Source organism: Orycteropus afer, unplaced genomic scaffold (assembly GCF_000298275.1).
Source record: "Orycteropus afer afer isolate SDZICR_OR568_19922 unplaced genomic scaffold, OryAfe1.0 scaffold00043, whole genome shotgun sequence".
Taxonomy (NCBI): domain Eukaryota; kingdom Metazoa; phylum Chordata; class Mammalia; order Tubulidentata; family Orycteropodidae; genus Orycteropus; species Orycteropus afer.
The window spans coordinates 751,854-769,571 of NW_006921630.1; the positions used below are offsets into that span (position 1 = coordinate 751,854).

General features: G+C 40.4%; 1 protein-coding gene across 1 annotated transcript in view; it reads left to right on the forward strand.

The window, feature by feature from the left end:
• The window catches only part of PAPPA2 (pappalysin 2), a 513,722-nt gene that overhangs the window by 273,003 nt on the left and 223,001 nt on the right, over nucleotides 1-17,718 (forward strand). Inside the window, exons 4-7 of the mRNA XM_007937607.1 lie at nucleotides 7,898-8,191; nucleotides 9,936-10,128; nucleotides 14,110-14,231; nucleotides 17,216-17,705. Coding sequence (XP_007935798.1) covers nucleotides 7,898-8,191; nucleotides 9,936-10,128; nucleotides 14,110-14,231; nucleotides 17,216-17,705 — 1,099 coding nt within the window. The remainder of the gene's footprint in view (nucleotides 1-7,897; nucleotides 8,192-9,935; nucleotides 10,129-14,109; nucleotides 14,232-17,215; nucleotides 17,706-17,718) is intronic.

The following is a 17,718-nucleotide window of genomic DNA, read 5'->3' on the forward strand; positions in this document are numbered from 1 at the left end:
GTCCCTCTCGGGAGGGTAACAAGGGAAAGTGTTCAGTGCAGATCAGTGAGTAAGCACAAGCCCGCCCGTGCTTACCTTGCTCCCGGAGACCCAATGCCTCTCGGGAGGGTAACAAGGGAAAGTGTTCAGTGCAGATCAGTGAGTAAGCACAAGCTTCCACATTTTCTAGACATGCTAATCAGTGGCATTGGTTACATTGTGTCAATAGTCTTATTATTTTGTTGTAATTGTTTCATTTCCATTTATTTAACCTCTGCCCCATAACCTTCTTATCTACACTTTAAAAGAGCTGTTGACCCTTTGGTTTTATATATATTTTAAACATAACGCTTAAGGTGACAATCTTTACCTTTTGAGCTAAACTGTTAACTTAGTTTAAAGGTGACTTCAGAGAATAGTTTCAATGTAAGGTTTGAAGAGTTAACTCAGGACCATAGTTTTGGGGATTCCTGCAGCTTCAATAGGTCTAATTATGTCTGAATTCTTTAGGAATCTGAAGTTTTTATCCACATTTTTATTTCTGTTTTATCAGGTTTTATTTATTGTATCCCTTATCAGAAGGTTTATAGGGGTAGTTCTAGTTCTTCTGGTCTCAAGGTGGAGAAGACAGTGGTTCATGGAGACAATTAGTCCTGTAGTCTATTTTCTTCTCTGATTCTTGGGTTTCCTTCTTTCTCTTTTGCTCCAGATGATTAAGTTGTTTATTAGATGGTTACTTATAAGCTTTTAAGATTCTAAGCACTATTTGCCATACTGGGAGGTAGAACATAAACTTTAAGGACTGAATTGTCCCACAAGACCACAGCCCTAACCCCTCAAACCAAGAGAATTAAGGTGATTGGTTATGTCTAATTAGTATGAGCATCTATAGCACCCCTTTTTTTTTTTGACTGTTTTTATTATTGCAAAATCGTACACAACCTAGCATTTACCCATTCATCCCTTTTCCCTGCCTTAGTGACATAAATCAGTCGTGCTGTGCAAACTTCACCCACATCTGGTGCCACCTTTCTCATTACTGTAATAATGAAAAGAAAGGTGACTACTACATAGGGCATGAGCCCTGGTGGTGCTGTGGTTAAGCTCTCAGCTGTTAACTGAAAGGTCAGTTGTTTGAACCTACCAGGCCCTCTGCAGGAGAAAGATGCGGCAGTCTGCTGCCATAAAGATTACAGCCTTGCAAGCCTGATGGGTCAGTCACCTCTGTCCTAGAAGGTCATTACAAATCAGAATCAACTCAATGGCAATGGGATTAGCAACCTACTAGGATAGTACTGCCCCATCATATTTTCAAGGCCACAGTCTTTATAGGAGCAGGTTGTCACATCTTTCTCCTGTGGAGATGCTAGTAGTTTCAAAGCTCCAAACTTTCAGTTGCCACTGGAGGTCTTTAACAAAATGGATATTAGTCTCTGTATATTTACCTATTTATTTCATTTCATAAAAGTGAGAACATACAATATTTGTCTTTTTTTGACTGACATATTTTGTTTCACATAGTATCATCCAAGTTCATCCATATTGCCAAATGTCTCAGGAACTGATTTTTCTTTATTGCTATGTAGTATTCTATTGTATGTACATACCACATTTTGCTTATCTACACATCCATTGATGGACACTTAGGTTGTTTCCATCTTTTGGCTATTTTGAATAGTGTTGTAATGTGTGGTAGTTAAGGTTGTATGTCAGCTTGGTTGGGCCTGGTTGAGTGGCTGGGCAGCTGGTGGTAGTTACTCCCCATTATGAGACTGGCAATCAGCTCCATGGTGGGACCTACCATAGCAGCTGAGTAGCTGATTTAGGAATGAAGTCTGCTTCCCATATATAAGCAGCAGCTTTGGGAATGGTCTCTAGCTTATGGCATGCTTGAGCCCTGCAGGTAGCCCAGTCATTGTTCAGCAGAACAATTGCCATGCTCTGCCAATCTTGGGACTTTCAATGGAGTTGAATTAATGGCCTGCCATTTGGTTTGGTAACATCAGGACTGTGCCTTTTTACTTTCAACCTTGGGTTTGTCAGCCTTAGCAGCCAGTACTGAGTGAAGAAAAGCCTCTAAGTGATGGACACAGGGAAGAGGTAACTATTGGGAGGAAGTGGGAGGGGAGATGTTGCATTGTGGTAAATTGTGGTCAATGTCATGAGACAAAGTGTATGTGAACTGCTGTATGGAAAGTGTATTTGCTCTATGAATTTTCACCCAAATCACAACAAAAAGGAAAAAAAAAAAAAAGAAGAAGAAAGATATTATGAAAAGTCATGTTAAAAAAAAATAAAAAAGAAAGAAAAGCCTCTAGCTTCAGTTGGCTGGGATCAGGAGGCAGAGCTCAAGCCTAAGGTTGAGGAGCTTTCACCCAGCCCCTAGATCCTGGCACTTTGAACTTGGACTTAATGCCTCCAAACTGTAAAAGAATAAACTGTTTGTTAAGGCTATCCCATTTGTGGTATATTCTTGTCAGTGTGGCTAGGTAACCAGAACATAATGCATATAGATATGTATATGCCTGTTCATGTCATTTCTGTTAGATCCCTAGGCTCTACCTCTGGTTTTTCGAGGAAACACCAGACTGTTTTCCACAACAGCTGTACCATTTTTCATCCCCATCATCAATGGACAGGATTCTAATTTCCTCATATTCTCTCTAAGACTTCTTATTTTTGGTTCTTTCTTTATTTATTTTTTCTTTCTTAGCCATCCTAATGGGAGTGAAATTGTATCCCATTGTGGTTTTGATTTCCACTTCTCTGAAGGATAATGATTTGTGTGTCTTTTCATGTGTTTGTTGATCATTTGAATATTCTCTTTGGTAAAGTATATGTTCATATCCTTTGCCTAACTTTTGATTGGGTTATTTAACTTTTTATTGTTAAATTATAGACATTTCCTATGTATTTTAGATATTAGAACCTTATCAGTTATATCATTCCTAGAGATTTTTTTTTCCACAGTCTATATGTTGTTACTTTACTCTTTTGATAAAGTCTTTTGACAAACATAAGTATTTAACTTTTACAAGTTTCCAGCCACCTCTTTTGTTTTCTGCTGTTTGTATATTCATTTTTGTGTTTGGTAATCTACCATTGGAAAAAAATATTAGGTACCAAAGCTTTGCTGTCATATTTTCTTCTAAGAACATTATCGTTTTAGATTTGACATTTAGATCCCTAATTCAGTTTGAATTAGTTTTTGTTTATGGCATAAGGTATAGATCTTGTTTCATTTTTCTGCATGTGTAAGTCCAGTTTTGCCAGCATAATTTGTTGAAGAGACTATTCCTTCCCCACTGAATGGACTTGGCTCCCTTGTCAAAAATTAATTGACCATAGATGTTTGGATTTATTTCTGGGTTTTCAATTCTACTCCATTGGTCTATGTGTCTATCAAACCAATATCAGACTGTTTTGATTACTGTACGGTGTAATATTTTTTCAACTCAGGAAGTATGAAGCCTCCTAGTTTGTTTTCTTCAAAATTGATTTGGCTATTTGAAGTCTCTTGTTTTTCCATATAAAATTGGAGATTAGCTTTTCCATTTCTGTAAAGTATGCTGTTGGAATTTTGATCAGAATTTTATTGTATCTGTAGATTGCTTTGGGTATCACCCAAGACCATAAATACAATTTGGGAAAAACCACTTGCTATGGACACCTTAAGTTAAGTATGTAAATTACAGCCTTCCAAGATCCTATGTCAAGCAGATTGATTTTTTAATCCAAAGCTTAACTAAAGGTAAGGAGAGGAATAGTGTTGAGAGTGGGAATGACTATAAAAAGGAAGACTAAGTATATGTAGTGGAAAGGTATGGTAAAAAAAAGAAAAAAAAAAAAAAAAAGGTTGAAGAGGGTAAAGGCACTTGAAAAGCCAATTGGGAAAGAGAATAGAAAAGTGTTCTCATGGACATCTTCATTGATGTGAAAATTGATATTGTTGTTGGAGAACTGAAAAAAACATTTATGAATTTTGATGATGATTATTACTATAATTGAATATGTAAAACATGAAGCATGAGGCATCTTGAAAAGTGGAGATACTGCATTTCACCATGTTTATTCAAATACCAGACACTCTAAATGTTATTGAACTAGAATAATTTTGAAGTAATTTCAGTGCTATGTTGACATAATGATAATGTTGTGCAAATGAAAGACATGGAAATAAAATAATTTTGTAAAAGGAAAGATAAAGAAAAAGAAAGGATAATGTTGGAGAATGAGATTTTTTTACTGGAAGTAATAGAAATAGTAAATAGTGGAGGGGAGATCTAGCTACATTTTGGATGTAAAAGTAGATGCGATCTCAGGATGAATTTGGGCATGGCTTGATGAATATCAGCATGTCTGAGTAGAGGGAGAGTTTAGACCTTGGATTTAGAAACTGCCCTTTGTGGTAAGGTAGGCTCTATAAAGGCAAACTGAACCATTCTTTAGGCAGAAACCCGTGGGTGTGGTACCAGATCCCAGGTGATTTTGTCCTGCACATGAAACCATATATATAGTGATCTATATGCCATCATCCAAAGTTCAGGAGTAGGACATATTCCTTGGAATATGGTCTGCCAACAGCCAGGCAGATCTGTTCTTCTAGAGGGCCTATTATACCCAACTAACGATTGATGTAGGAAGGGCTCAACCATGAAGAATGAAACAAATACTAGAAACTGGAATCAGACCTGGAATCAAGGGCTGGATCAGCCTAAACACATCCACAGATGACTCTGGACCACAAACGATTGGTCCCAAGCTGGTGAAATCCCCTATCTCAGGTCCTAGAAATGAGTCTGGCCCTGAGCCTGCAAATGCAGATTAAAGAAAGTCAAGTGGTTCTAACTTTGGCAGAAGAAAGTCAGCGTGAGACCTCAGCAAGCTGGACAGATAGAAATTGAGGCTCTCAGAGATCTTTAGCTTTTTTTTCATAAGGTCACAATGATAATACCAAATCTTTCATCTAATCCCAGATTGAATGCAATTAACTCTTCTCTGAAGCACCTCCCTTGGTGTTCTCATGGAGATTTGGGGAAGTGAGGGCAGGGGATACTGCTATAGTGCCTGTGACATTCTGAATTTCACAGTGGTTTAGCTGGACTTGTCTTCCCAGTTGTTAGTTCTGTGATACCAGGATTTGTGAAATCAAAAGCAGCATATAGAGTTGCCATTTAATAAACTCCTACAATGTGCCAAATTCTTTAAAACCTCAAGAAGTAAATTTTATTCTTCCTACTTTACAGACAACAAAATGGGTAGCTGTTCAAATCCTCAAGCTGTTATATGGAAAGACAAGGATTCAGACTCAAATGTCCCTAGCTCCAAACCCCATGTACTTTTGCCTGTACCAATAGTTCTCAATCTGGGGAGGTTTAAAAAAAATATAGATGTATGCACTTCATTCTTAAATATTTGGATTCAATTGATCTAGGGTGGTATTTGGAAGTCTGTTTTTTAAAATTCCTCCAGGTCCTTTATCTGTTTTGTCCATATCATTTTCCTTGGCATTTTATATAGCACTCATCCATGGTAGGGGTTAAAGAAATGTTTATTGATTAGTTGGGAAGGTCTTTGTGGCCACAAGACAGAGCAGGGCCTGGATGCACTAGAAGTTATAAACTGTCTCCTTAGATTGGGTGAAGGGAGAGGCAATATAACATAAGTGACCAGTGTAATAACAATAGGGATAAAGAGGACACAGAGAGGTACACAACAAAAGTAAATACTATAACATACACAATACTGCATTATCAGTAATAACAAACACTAGTCTACAAGTGGATACATAGACAGAGAAGCAAGAAGATCAGGTATGGATAGGCAAACGGGAATATAACCATGACCATAGATAGATTGTAGTGATACTGCCTCGGAAACCCAAGGAGGGGTCGCTATGAATCAGGGTTGACTCGACGGCACATAACAACAACAACAACAACAACATAGATAGATCAGTCTGATGTTATTGCTACATGCATACTTGTTTATGCTATAAAAATATCCATATACGTTTGTGGTAGTTAAGGTTATGTGTCAACTTGGCTGAGCCTGATGTTGAGTGGCTGGGTAGCTGGATGTGTTTATTCCCTATGGTGAGATTGGTAACCAACTTCATGGTGGAATCTACTAGGGCAGCTGAGTAGCTGCTTTAGGAATGTGGTATGCTTCCAATATATCAGAAGCAACTTTGAGGAAGGCCTCTAGCTTTTTGGTACGCTTGAACCCTGCATGTAGCCAAGTCCTTGTTCAGCAGCTTGCCATTCCCTGCCAATCTTGGGACATTTTCTGGACTTGAATTAGTGGCCTGCTGTGTTGTTTGGTAATATTGGGACTGTGCCTTTTTACTTGTTGACCTTGGGTTTGTCAGCCTCAGCAGCTAGCAGCTGCCTGAGTGAAGAAAAGCTTCCAGTTTCAGTGGGCCAGGAGCAGGAGGCAGAGATGAAGCCCGAGGCTGAGGGGTTTGCACTCAGCCCCTAGAGCCTAGCACTTTGAACTCGGACTTCTAGTCTCCAAAATTGTAAGAGAATAAATCCCTATTTGTTCAAGCCATTCCATCTGTAGTATTTTCTGTTAGAGCAGCACAAAGTAACCAAAACAACATTATAGAATAAAGGACAAGGCTATGGTAGCTTCTTAGCTACAACCAAATGCCTTGAAGTTGTGAGTCATTAGGCCTTTGGCCTTGGGACTGTGGCCTGGGGGACATCAAGCTTAACTGCACAACATAGTACATAAAAATATTGTTCTACATCCTACTTTGGTGAGTAGCAACCAGGATCTTAAAAGCTTATGAGTTGCCATCTAAGTTGCAACTATTGGTCTCTCTTCTCATGGAGTAAAGAAGAGTGAAGAAAATCAAAGACATATGGAAACAATTAGTCCAAGAGACTAATGGACCATGGGAATCTCAGCCTACATGACCCTGAGACCAGAACTAGATGGTGACCAGCTACCAATGCCAACCCCTTGGAAAGGGATCAGATTTGGACATCCTAGATAGAGTAGGAGCTCTGGTAGCATAGTGGCTAAGACACTTGCCTGCTAACCAGACGGCTGGCGGTTCAAACCCACCAGCCACTCCTCGGAAGGAAGGTTGGGCAATCCTACTTCCGTAGTGATACTGCCTCGGAAACCCAAGGAGGGGTTGCTATGAGTCAGGTTTGACTCGATGGCACATAACAACAACAACAACAGATAGAGTGGGAGGAAAAATATGGAACAAAATTCAAAATCACAAAAATGATGAGACTTACTGGTTGGATAGAGACTGTGAAACCCCCAAGACTATGGCCCCAGGTTACCCTTTGTACCTGGGATTAGACTCACTCCCATGGGTTAGCTAGCTCTCAGCCAAATAATAGAAAGGCCTACAAGCTGAACACCTACCCCAGTGAGATGCACCCCTTAGAAAGATTGGAAAGGCAGCATTTGTATAGGGGGAAAGCTAGACAGACAGAAATGCATAGGAAAAAAAAAGACACAGAGAAGAGGTATCACAGGGAGAATGTTGGAGGAGAGCTATTCCCTTGTAGAGACTGTAATTGGGTGCCATGAAACAAAATGTGTGTATGAACTGTTGAGTATAAAATGAATCTGCTTTGTAAATGTACACCCAAATCACAATAATTTTTTTTTTTTAATTTTCTCCTTGTAGACTGAAATTGACCATTTGATAGTTAATGTTGTCGTTATATGCTGTTGAGTTGGACCCGACTCATAGTGACCCCTCCTTGGGTTTCCAAGGCAGTATCACTATGGAAGTAGATTGCCCAACCTTCCATCCAAGGAGTGGCTGGTGGGTTTAACCTCAATCTTTCTGGTTAGCAGTCAAATAGGTAATAGTAGACATAATTAAGGATTGAAGGGCTTCTATCTATGCCACGCTCAAAGATGCTGTCCAAACCTTCCATTACAGGTGGTGTTGTCCTCAACCCTGCCTATTATGGCATGCCTGGCCATACCAACATCATGATCCATGAAGTGGGGCATGTCCTGGGACTCTACCATGTCTTCAAAGGGGTCAGTGAAAGAGAATCCTGTGATGACCCCTGCAGGGAGACAGTGCCATCCATGGATACAGGAGACCTCTGTGCTGACACTGCCCCCACGCCCAAGAGCAAGCTGTGCCAGGACCCAGAGCCTACCAATGACACCTGCGGCTTCACCCACTTCCCAGGGGCTCCCTTCACCAACTACATGAGCTATACAGGTATCACAACAGCCAAGATGTTTTTGTTTCCCATTAAGATGAGGACCCCTTGGGGGCGGGGAGGTATTGTGAGGAATAGAACAGGTTAAAAAGTGGTCATTTGTGTCAGAGACTTGAAGTAGATTTAACACAGTGTACTCTTTTTTTTTTTTTTTTCAAATGTATTTAAAGAAGTTAAAGAGATACTGAGATATTAAGAAGTCTCATTTATTGGACTCTTCTCTACTAGAGATTTAAAACATAAAAGAACTTCTATCTTAGATTGTTAGCAAAAAAAATGGACAAGACCAAAAACCCTCTTGAGGTCCCTCCTGCCTAAGAAATTGGTCTTTCTTGTTCTTATGCACATCCTTTAAGCATTTACTCTGAAGGAGAGTCCAGCAGTGATAGTGAAAAAGGTTTCTAGGTCAAGGTTTGTACTATTTTTTAGAGGTCTGGTTAATTTTAGGCTGAGGATTACTTTTTTTTTTTTCTCTCTCTCTCTCTCTTTTTAAGTATCAGATTCTCTTCTTCTGATGATAGCCAAGGAGTAATTCTTAGCATGCCTACCAAAAAATGGAACTATCTCCTAAAAATAGTATTCCCCTGACCCTGGTACCAACTGAATTGTCTGATCTAGTTATCTTCTTCAGACATCTCTTCAATTCTTCTTCCCTGTCCTCTCACACCTTCCTTGTTTCTGGACAAAAACAATGTTAGCCAATCTCCTGATAATAATACACACGCCTATCCTGTAAACTAAAGACTGATTTGATTTGATGATTCTCCAAGGAGAAGCAAGGAGGTAATTTTTCTCTTAGGTCCAGAGGCTTGTGTGGTGCTAAGTTCTAGAATTTATCTAGGAGGGTAAGTTCTAAAATGATATCTAAATTTATCTAAAGGATAAACCACTAGACTCTGGCCATGCCTTTCAAGAGAGGGGGGAAATGAAGTGATGAACTGAGCCCCTTTGTGACCTATCAAGATGTTTCCATCCAAATCCCATTTTGGTGAATCATTCAGGCTTATAGAATTCATAAACACCAGCACCCCTGCCTCCTCAACAAGCAGATGGTGGTACTTAGTAGGGACAGAGAGATCTGACACTGGGCTGCAGAGGGCAGAGCTATTTAGGCACCATCTCTGAGGTGGGAAGAAGAAAGAGCTATGCAGCAGGTAGAGTATTTGGCTGGTTCATTTTCCTTAAGATAACTCCCTTTCTAGCCTCATGAAAAAATATCCAAAAGGGGGAACTTGCCTGCTCCAACAGTAGGTCTGAGTCCATCATTTCTTGACATTTTGGCTCTCTCTCTCTCCTTGAGCAGCATCACTGAATACTCACTAACTATGGCCAAAGTCACCAGACAATTCTGCCAGTATGTAATACCACACAGTCTTAGAAGTAAAAAGACGATGTGCTGAAACACTGCCATCTGGTGGTTTGCTGAATAAGTAACCATCAGCACTGAACAGTCCTGTACCCCAGGATATGAGTTTCACCCTGGTCCAACCCAATATCAAGGTAATGACTTTGTCTTAGAGATTAGGAAGCCTGTTTCTGCCTCCTCTTTCCCACTTTCAGCCTAGAAACTTTGTGGAACAGGATACATTTATTAATTCAACAAGTGTTTATTAAGCTGCATAAGTGCACAATGCTGTGATAGATGGTAGGGATTTAGCCATGAGCAAGACAGAATTTATCTTTGCGTTTATGAATTTCACAGGCTAAGACATCATCTGTTGTGCTCTCATTTTGTTTCTACAGATGATGACTGCACTGACAGCTTCACCCCTAACCAAGTGGCCCGAATGCATTGCTATCTGGACCTTGTATATCAGCAATGGAGTCAAAGCAGAAAGCCCACACCCATTCCCATCCCACCCATGGTCATCAGGCAGACCCACAAGTCCCTCAGTATCCATTGGCTGCCTCCAATTAGTGGAGTTGTGTATGACAGGTGAGAGAGACACTTGCCATGGCTGAGGCTGGTACAATATTCTCTGGGGGTATAAAGGGTGTATACATTTCTTATGAACAAGAGGAGGAATGTGAAGTGAGGGGAATGCAAAACTGGAGACAAAAATGTGCGTACCACCCAGCACAGTTCTTATCTCCTCACCAATGACTCATCAGGGGTACACACTCCTCAGGGATAGGCCTGCAGGTAGTTTCTTGGAAATGTCACATCTGGCCCACTTCTTAGAGCTGTGGAAATGTTAATGAAAGGAAGTGATAAGATGAAGTGACAGAACAGAGAGGGCATTTTTCACCTGTCTGAATTAGCTCTTCCTCCTTGATGTAAGGGTAGAATAGTGGCTTGCAACTTCCAGAGTGGTGGTGAGGAGAAGAGAAGTAAGGTATGCTCTTCCGGATATTTCTGGGGTGGTGGTCGGAGGCTGCGCATTGCCCTAAGCTGTGCATTGGAGACTTCACTGGATCTTGGGGCCATTTTTGACATCTAGGTCTTCTGTTGCACTCAGTGCTACCCTCACTTATGGCCAATTCTTATGGCATTGTCACTATCTGTTCATTTTTCTATTTTCCCACCAGCTTGGGAACTTCTTGGAAATAGGACTATTTTTATATCTATCTCTTGGCCTGCCACAATAGACACCTGTGTCATGGTTATTGTGTTGTTGTTGTGTTGTTGTTATATGCTGTCGAGTCAGAGCCGACTCATAGCGACCCCTCCTTGGGTTTCTGGGGCGGTATCACTACAGAAGTAGTTTGCCCAACCTTCCTTTTGAGGAGTGGCTGGTGGGTTTGAACCGCCAGCCTTCTGATTAGTAGTCAAGTGCCTTAGGCACTACACTACCAGAATGCTAGATCTGAAATTTTAGCTGACATCCATTCTTTGCATATTTCAAGAACTTTTTTTGCAAAAAAAGAGAGAGAAGGTATGAAAAAAGAATAACACTTGACAATTGGTGGGAGTGTGGAAGAAACCCAACCCTAACTTGGACAGGGTCACCCTCTGAAAATCTATTTTACAAGTTATCATCAGGTTGACTCCAACTCATGGTGACCCCATGTGTGTCAGAGTAGAATTGCTTTGTAGGATTTTCAATGACTGATGTTTTAGAAGTAAATTGCCAGACCTTTCTTGATTCTAAATAATAAGAAGAGCTGTTGCTTATTTGGTCCTACTTTGTGTGATGCATTATGAGGAGTATTTGACCTGCAATTGCCTTTTTAGTCCATGTGGTAAGCTTAACTCTTATATAAATAAGAGATCCGGGGCATCAAAGAAACATATAGTGACTAGCCTAAGCCTGGTAGCATAGTGCCTAAGGCACTTGGCTGCTAACCAGAAGGCTGGTGGTTCAAACCTACCAGCCACTCCTCAGAAGGAAGGTTGGGCAATCTACTTCTGTAGTGATACTGCCTTGGAAACCCAAGGAGGGGTGGCTATGATTTGGGTCCAACTCATCGGCACATAACATCACACATCAATGTAAGCCCCCACAGCTAAATAGAGGTGAATTTGGGGAATAAAACATTTATGTTGAAATTGCAGAAATGGGCAAGCAGAGATACATAATTTTGAAGGGAGGACTTACTCATTTAGCAGGTGGATAACCAATCTTCCACTTGCCACACCACCCCTGTGAATGTCAAGCCCCAGCAAAGGAGGTGGATGTCCCTGCAATATGTTTACATGCACCCTGGCCTTGCAAAAAGGCTGAGGAGGAAAGAATGGAGATACATTAACAGGATGAAGCCTGTGAATAATTTTCAAAGTGGCATTCTCAGCCTTCTGCCATCTTGATACCTGTTCTTTGTACCTTGATAATGCCTAATATATAACATTACTTAGACCTCACCGCTCTGTAATAGTTATAATTGCCATCCCCATCCAAGCTCACACAGGCTGTTTGTGAGTCAACACATGTCTATGTGATACACGTAAGAACCATCTTCCTTCAAGTGTGACCTTGTGCAGCTTCAGATGGACTGGCTGAACAGTAAGTACTCGGTGGTATGTGCAAACCAAAGTTTTACATCAGTTTATGTAACACATATAAACAATTTAATCTTTCAATTCTCTCTCTGGTACAAATGTTACTAGAAAGCAGACATCAGTACTGACTTGCTGCAAGTCAGTTGGCAGAAAAGGCTGCAATTTGCTTCCTCTTCTCAGCTAGGTGGGCCTCAGTTTTAAGGCCTCCTGATACATGTGTCTGAGAGACTCGCGTCACATATCCAGCAATTTGTGTCATGCTTGGGGTTATGTTTACTCCACCCTAGTAGTTACTTGGAATCCTTGTGTCAGAGAGGAGCCCCAGCTACGCACTCAGCAGCAGCCCCGGAAAGGCCAAGTGCATCAAGGAAATGTGGTTTTGAGTTGTGTCCACATCAAGGAAATGTGGTTTTGAGTTGTGTCCACATTAGAAGTGAGTGCTGATTGGAGTCAGAGGTTGGAGCTTAACTACACCTTTTAGTTGTCAAAGTACTGGACACTAGATGATACTTGGAAACATGCTCAAAGGAATTCAGGAACTTGTTATGTGATCTTAGGTAATTTACTTAACCTCTCTGAGCCTGTGTTTCCTCACTTGTAAACACCGGGTTATTATAGGAATTAGAGGTAATTTGTGAAAAGCACCTCACAGCACAGTGCCAGGTACATAGAAAGTGCTTCATAAATGGGAAATGATATCATAATTATTATTACCCTTACTTGATAATACTATTTTTCTAGCATATTATAAGATACTACTTTTTCACCTTAGCTCTGGGGAGACCATGATTTAATGCCTCCATTTTCAGATGTGTCCTTCATAACTACTTCTGTAAAGATTTTTAGTATCAAAGACTAGCCTTATAAAGTGATTTCCTCTTGTTATTCAGCTATTATTGATTCTACCTTTTCTAGTTACCCCAAATATGGTGCTTGAAGATTTCTTCATAGGTTGTATTAATAGCTTCATATATATTCATGAAATAAGCATTTACAGACGGACCTCTGAGTTCAGTCCCTGTGTTAAATACTGGGGATAGAAGGAAGAAGAGAGTTTGGTCTGGACCTGCTCAGAAGCAAATGAGAAAAAAAGAATGTGAATAGAAATTCTCAGTATCACAGAGCAGTGCCCTAGGGAGGAGCCAGCAGGTACAGTGTGTACACAGAGGAGAGGTTGCCAGCCACTCAGAGGAGTCAAGCTATGATCCATCACAAAGGCCACATTTAAATGAGTCTTGAAAGGTGAGTGGGAGTTTGCTAAACAGAAAAGCTGAAGAAGGCTATTTGACTGCTGAGGGAACAATATATTTCTAGGATCTGTGTGAAGGACATGATGCATTTGAAATCGTAAAAGTTCAACCTGAAGAGTGCATTAAGTCATGAAGGAGCTGTGGTAGGTGAAGCTGTAGCTAGTTGGCTAAAGATTTTGGGTCATGCTTAGGAATATGGATGTATCTCTCCATAGGCAATGGAGAGAAAGGGATATTTTTAAATACACTGTCTCACATTTGTATATGTGATTAAGAGGGGAAAGTTTAAAATATAGTAATACATATCACTAATAAATTTACTCTGAAGATTACTGTCTCTGTTAGTGTGGAAACTGCAAGTGGTCTTTGGATGACTTATTGAGAATCAGTGTAGAAAGGAGTTTTATGTTGGAAGATTCTAATTATAATTGTTTCTTGTTTCATGTTTCTAAGATTAAAGCTGCCCCATTTCATCTCTATAGGCCTCCTTTATGGCTTAGTTAAATTTTTCTGCTTCGTGATCTTAAGGTTTTCATGTCACTATGAATTTTGCAAAGATGAAGTCTACCAAAGAAGGAAATGAGTTGAGAAATAGTTGTGTTCTTAGGTACCTTCAAGGGCCTCATTAACCATCTCATGCCCCTCCTCCTTGCAATAGTCTTGAAAATTCCTTATCACAGTTCATCTGATGGATTCTTGCCATTTCTCTCTCCTTTTGTCTTTTCAGGGACCCAGGTAGTGTGTGTGGAGCCTGCACTGAAGATGGAATGTTCCGTCAGTATGTACACACAGCTTCCTCCCGACGGGTGTGTGACTCCTCAGGTTACTGGACTCCAGAAGAGGCTGTAGGTAAAGTAATACTTTTTAATCTATACCTTGGTGGCCACTGAGAATGGGCGTGGAGCATTCTTTGTTAGGAAAAACAATGACATGGTAAGGAAAAAGTAGCTTGTGCTGTGTAAATGGGTGCGCATGTTTATGTGTGTGTGCACACACACATTTTCTGGACAACCCCAGTGTCTTGGAGAAACACTGCTTGGTACCTCTATGTGCTGAGTATCCCACATGTGGTTTATGTGGAGGCCTAATATCTGCGGTGAAGCAGAGGTTGGCAGATGTGGGACAGAGAGATGAACTGAATTCAGCTCAATTCAAGGGGTGACTTCAGGGTGAGATGTCTCAGGAGTATAGTGTTATATGTTCCTCCTGGCCCAAGGAACAGCCTTGCCACATGACAGTGTAAGCTAATCTCTTACTTCTCTGCATTAGAAGAGTAATAGAGAACACATTGCAGAGAACACTCATGCACTGGTAGAGTGAATCTGGGTGTGGGGGTAGGGAGAACTAGGTGTTCCAGACTGATCGTTCTGATCTATGCTATTTTATGAGTCTCTTAATCTTTGGTACTGGTTGTTCTTGGGATATGATCTAAGCTAGGTTCTGGGGGAGGGGAATGTTTTCAGTTGTCCCTTTTCTTCGGCCCTTGCTTCTCAAACACACACCTCTCACACACATATGTAGTATCAATGCCTCAAGATAAATTAAAGGCATGAATCTTTTCACAAGAAAATTGACCTTGGTTTTAGCACCTCCTGATGAATAGTTTGACTTCCTCCATCATCACCATTTTCTGTGTTAACCTGAGCATCATGTTTTTTCTTACATTTATTAAGATCCTAAAAAGCACTCACGAAAATAAAGTAAACTTTTAGGTCATCTTTTCATGAGATCATGATAAAAACTTTTCTGACAAGCAATCCTGCTGTTGAATTGGCTTTCAAAGGCCTTTACTCTGCTAGTATTTCGGGATAAGCACTGGAAAATACTGCTAAGAATCTTCCCTGTGCTTTGAAAGGGTGAAGGATAAAGTGATATTTAAAATATATACAATAAAAATTATTAAATCTCAAGAAGAGCAGTCACAATCACATGGGCTTTTAGATATGACAGTGATATATTTAATAACACTTAATAAACGTTTAAAGGAGCTCTGGTGTCATGGTGCCTAAGGCATTTGACTGCTAACCAGATGGTTGGCAGTTCAAACCTACCAGCCACTCCATGGAGGAAAGACTGGGCAATCTACTTCTGTAAAGATTTATCACCTTGGAAACCCGAATGTCGCTATGAGTCAGAATTGACTCAATGGCAATGAGTTTGGTTTGGTTTAATGAACATTTAAGGAGCTCTGGTGGTGCAGTGCCTAAGGCATTTGACTGAGAACCAGAAGGTTGGTAGTTCAAACCCACCAACGTTCCATGGAAGGAAGATGGGACAATCTACTGCTGTAAATAATTGCCATCTGAGAAACCAAATCGGGGTCACTATGAGTCAGAGTCAACTCAATGGCAGTGAGTTTGTTCTTTTCTTTTTACTGAACACTTATTGACCATCAATTGATTTGTGAATGCTATTGGGAATACAAAACTGAATCCCACATGACCCATGTATAATTATCATCTCCTTGGAGAGACCTTCCTTGACTCCATAATCTTAAAAAGCCCCCAAGTCTACTCCATCCTTCTTGAGCCCTCCTTTATTTTTTATTTAAAGATCCCATTACTACTTGAAATTATACTCTATCTCCCTTTGTCTATTTATTGTTACACCCGTTATCTTATTGTAAGATATATGAGGGCAAGTCTTTTATCTCTCTTGTCTACTACTCTATTTCCATTGCCTGGATCAGTGCTAGGTTCATAATAGAGACACAATCAGTTTTTGTTTAATGAATAAATGAAAGAACTTACACGTAGGCAAAAAATAGTAAAGGCCATAAGATGCAATACATACACACACACACACACACACACACACGTCTGAACTTGCTCCTTTTGGGCTTTGGAACACTCTTTATTTTCCAAATTCTGAAGGGCTGAATAATTCTATTGCAAATATAGAAGCTTTTTATGTAATACTATATATATCTTTATACTAACCTACTGAGATAGATGACAAAATATTGATACTTATTTTATAAACTTGGAAAATGAGGTTTAGAAAGACCAGGTGCAAACTGCACAGCTAATGGCACGGCACCAGCTAGAGACTAATTCTACTGATTTCTAATTCAACACTTCCTGATTCTCCCCATGTGATATAACAGAAAACGACCTTTTATGGATTACTCCCACAGAGTGGACCATAATGTATTTGTGATAGGGTCAACTTCACTATTACATTTTTACTCAACTACTGAATCTCCATTTGTTCCATTCAATAATGTATGGTTATATTTCCTGCCTTCAGTTACTTACCTGCTCATGTATACCTCAGCTGAAATGGAAATTCAATGTATGGTTTTAAAGTTTGGCTAACAGTCAAATGGAGGGACTGCCAACATGAAATGTTCGGTAACCAAAGAAGTTTTGTGAAGAGCCTTTGCTTAAACAAAGAGTACTTTGATAGGTTGAAATTTGCATTTGCCTTATTAATAAATAAAATTGGGTTTCAGTAGCAATAATTTTTACATAAATTATTAATAAATTAAGTATAAGCAATTCTCCTCTGCACAAGGATTCTTTAAGAATATGACTTAACCTCTGCATCAGCCTCATATTTTTACCTAGGATCTGGGTTACTCCATTCCTAGTTCTTTGGTAGGCTTCTACCATATAGAGGTGATGTGGTAGCAAGAGAACAATATGATTGACTTGTTACAACTTCAGTTATACTTAAGTTCTAACTCGCTAAGATAATCAACTTTTATGGGAATTCTAAGTTCAGAAGTACCTCTTATTTTTTTATTGCTCTTTCTGGTCACTGATATGGAGTGTTCATTTTCAGATTTTCCAGGGCAGTACCTGATGTGTTTTTCTGCTCATCTCCCCCAGGGCCTCCAGATGTAGATCAGCCCTGCGAGCCAAGCTTGCAAGCCTGGAGTCCCGAGCTCCATCTGTACCATATGAACATGACGGTCCCCTGCCCTGCAGAAGGCTGTAGCCTGGAGCTGCTCTTCCAGCACCCAGTCCATGCCAACACTCTCACCCTTTGGGTCACCTACCTCTCCATGGACTCCTCCCAGGCACTCTTTGACACAGAAATCTTGCTGGAACACAAGGAGTCCGTGCACCTGGGCCCCTTAAACACTTTCTGTGACACCCCACTCACTATCAAACTTAATGTTGAAGGGAAAGTTTTAGGGGTGAAAGTCTACACCTTTGATGAGCGGATGGAGATTGATGCAGCTCTCCTGACTTCTCAGCCCCACAGTTCCTTGTGTTCTGGCTGCAGGCCTGTGAGGTACCAGGTTCTCCGCGAGCCCCCGTTTGTCACTGGCTTGCCCAAGGTGGTGACACACCCTCACAGGAAGTTCACAGACATGTGAGTTGGGCAG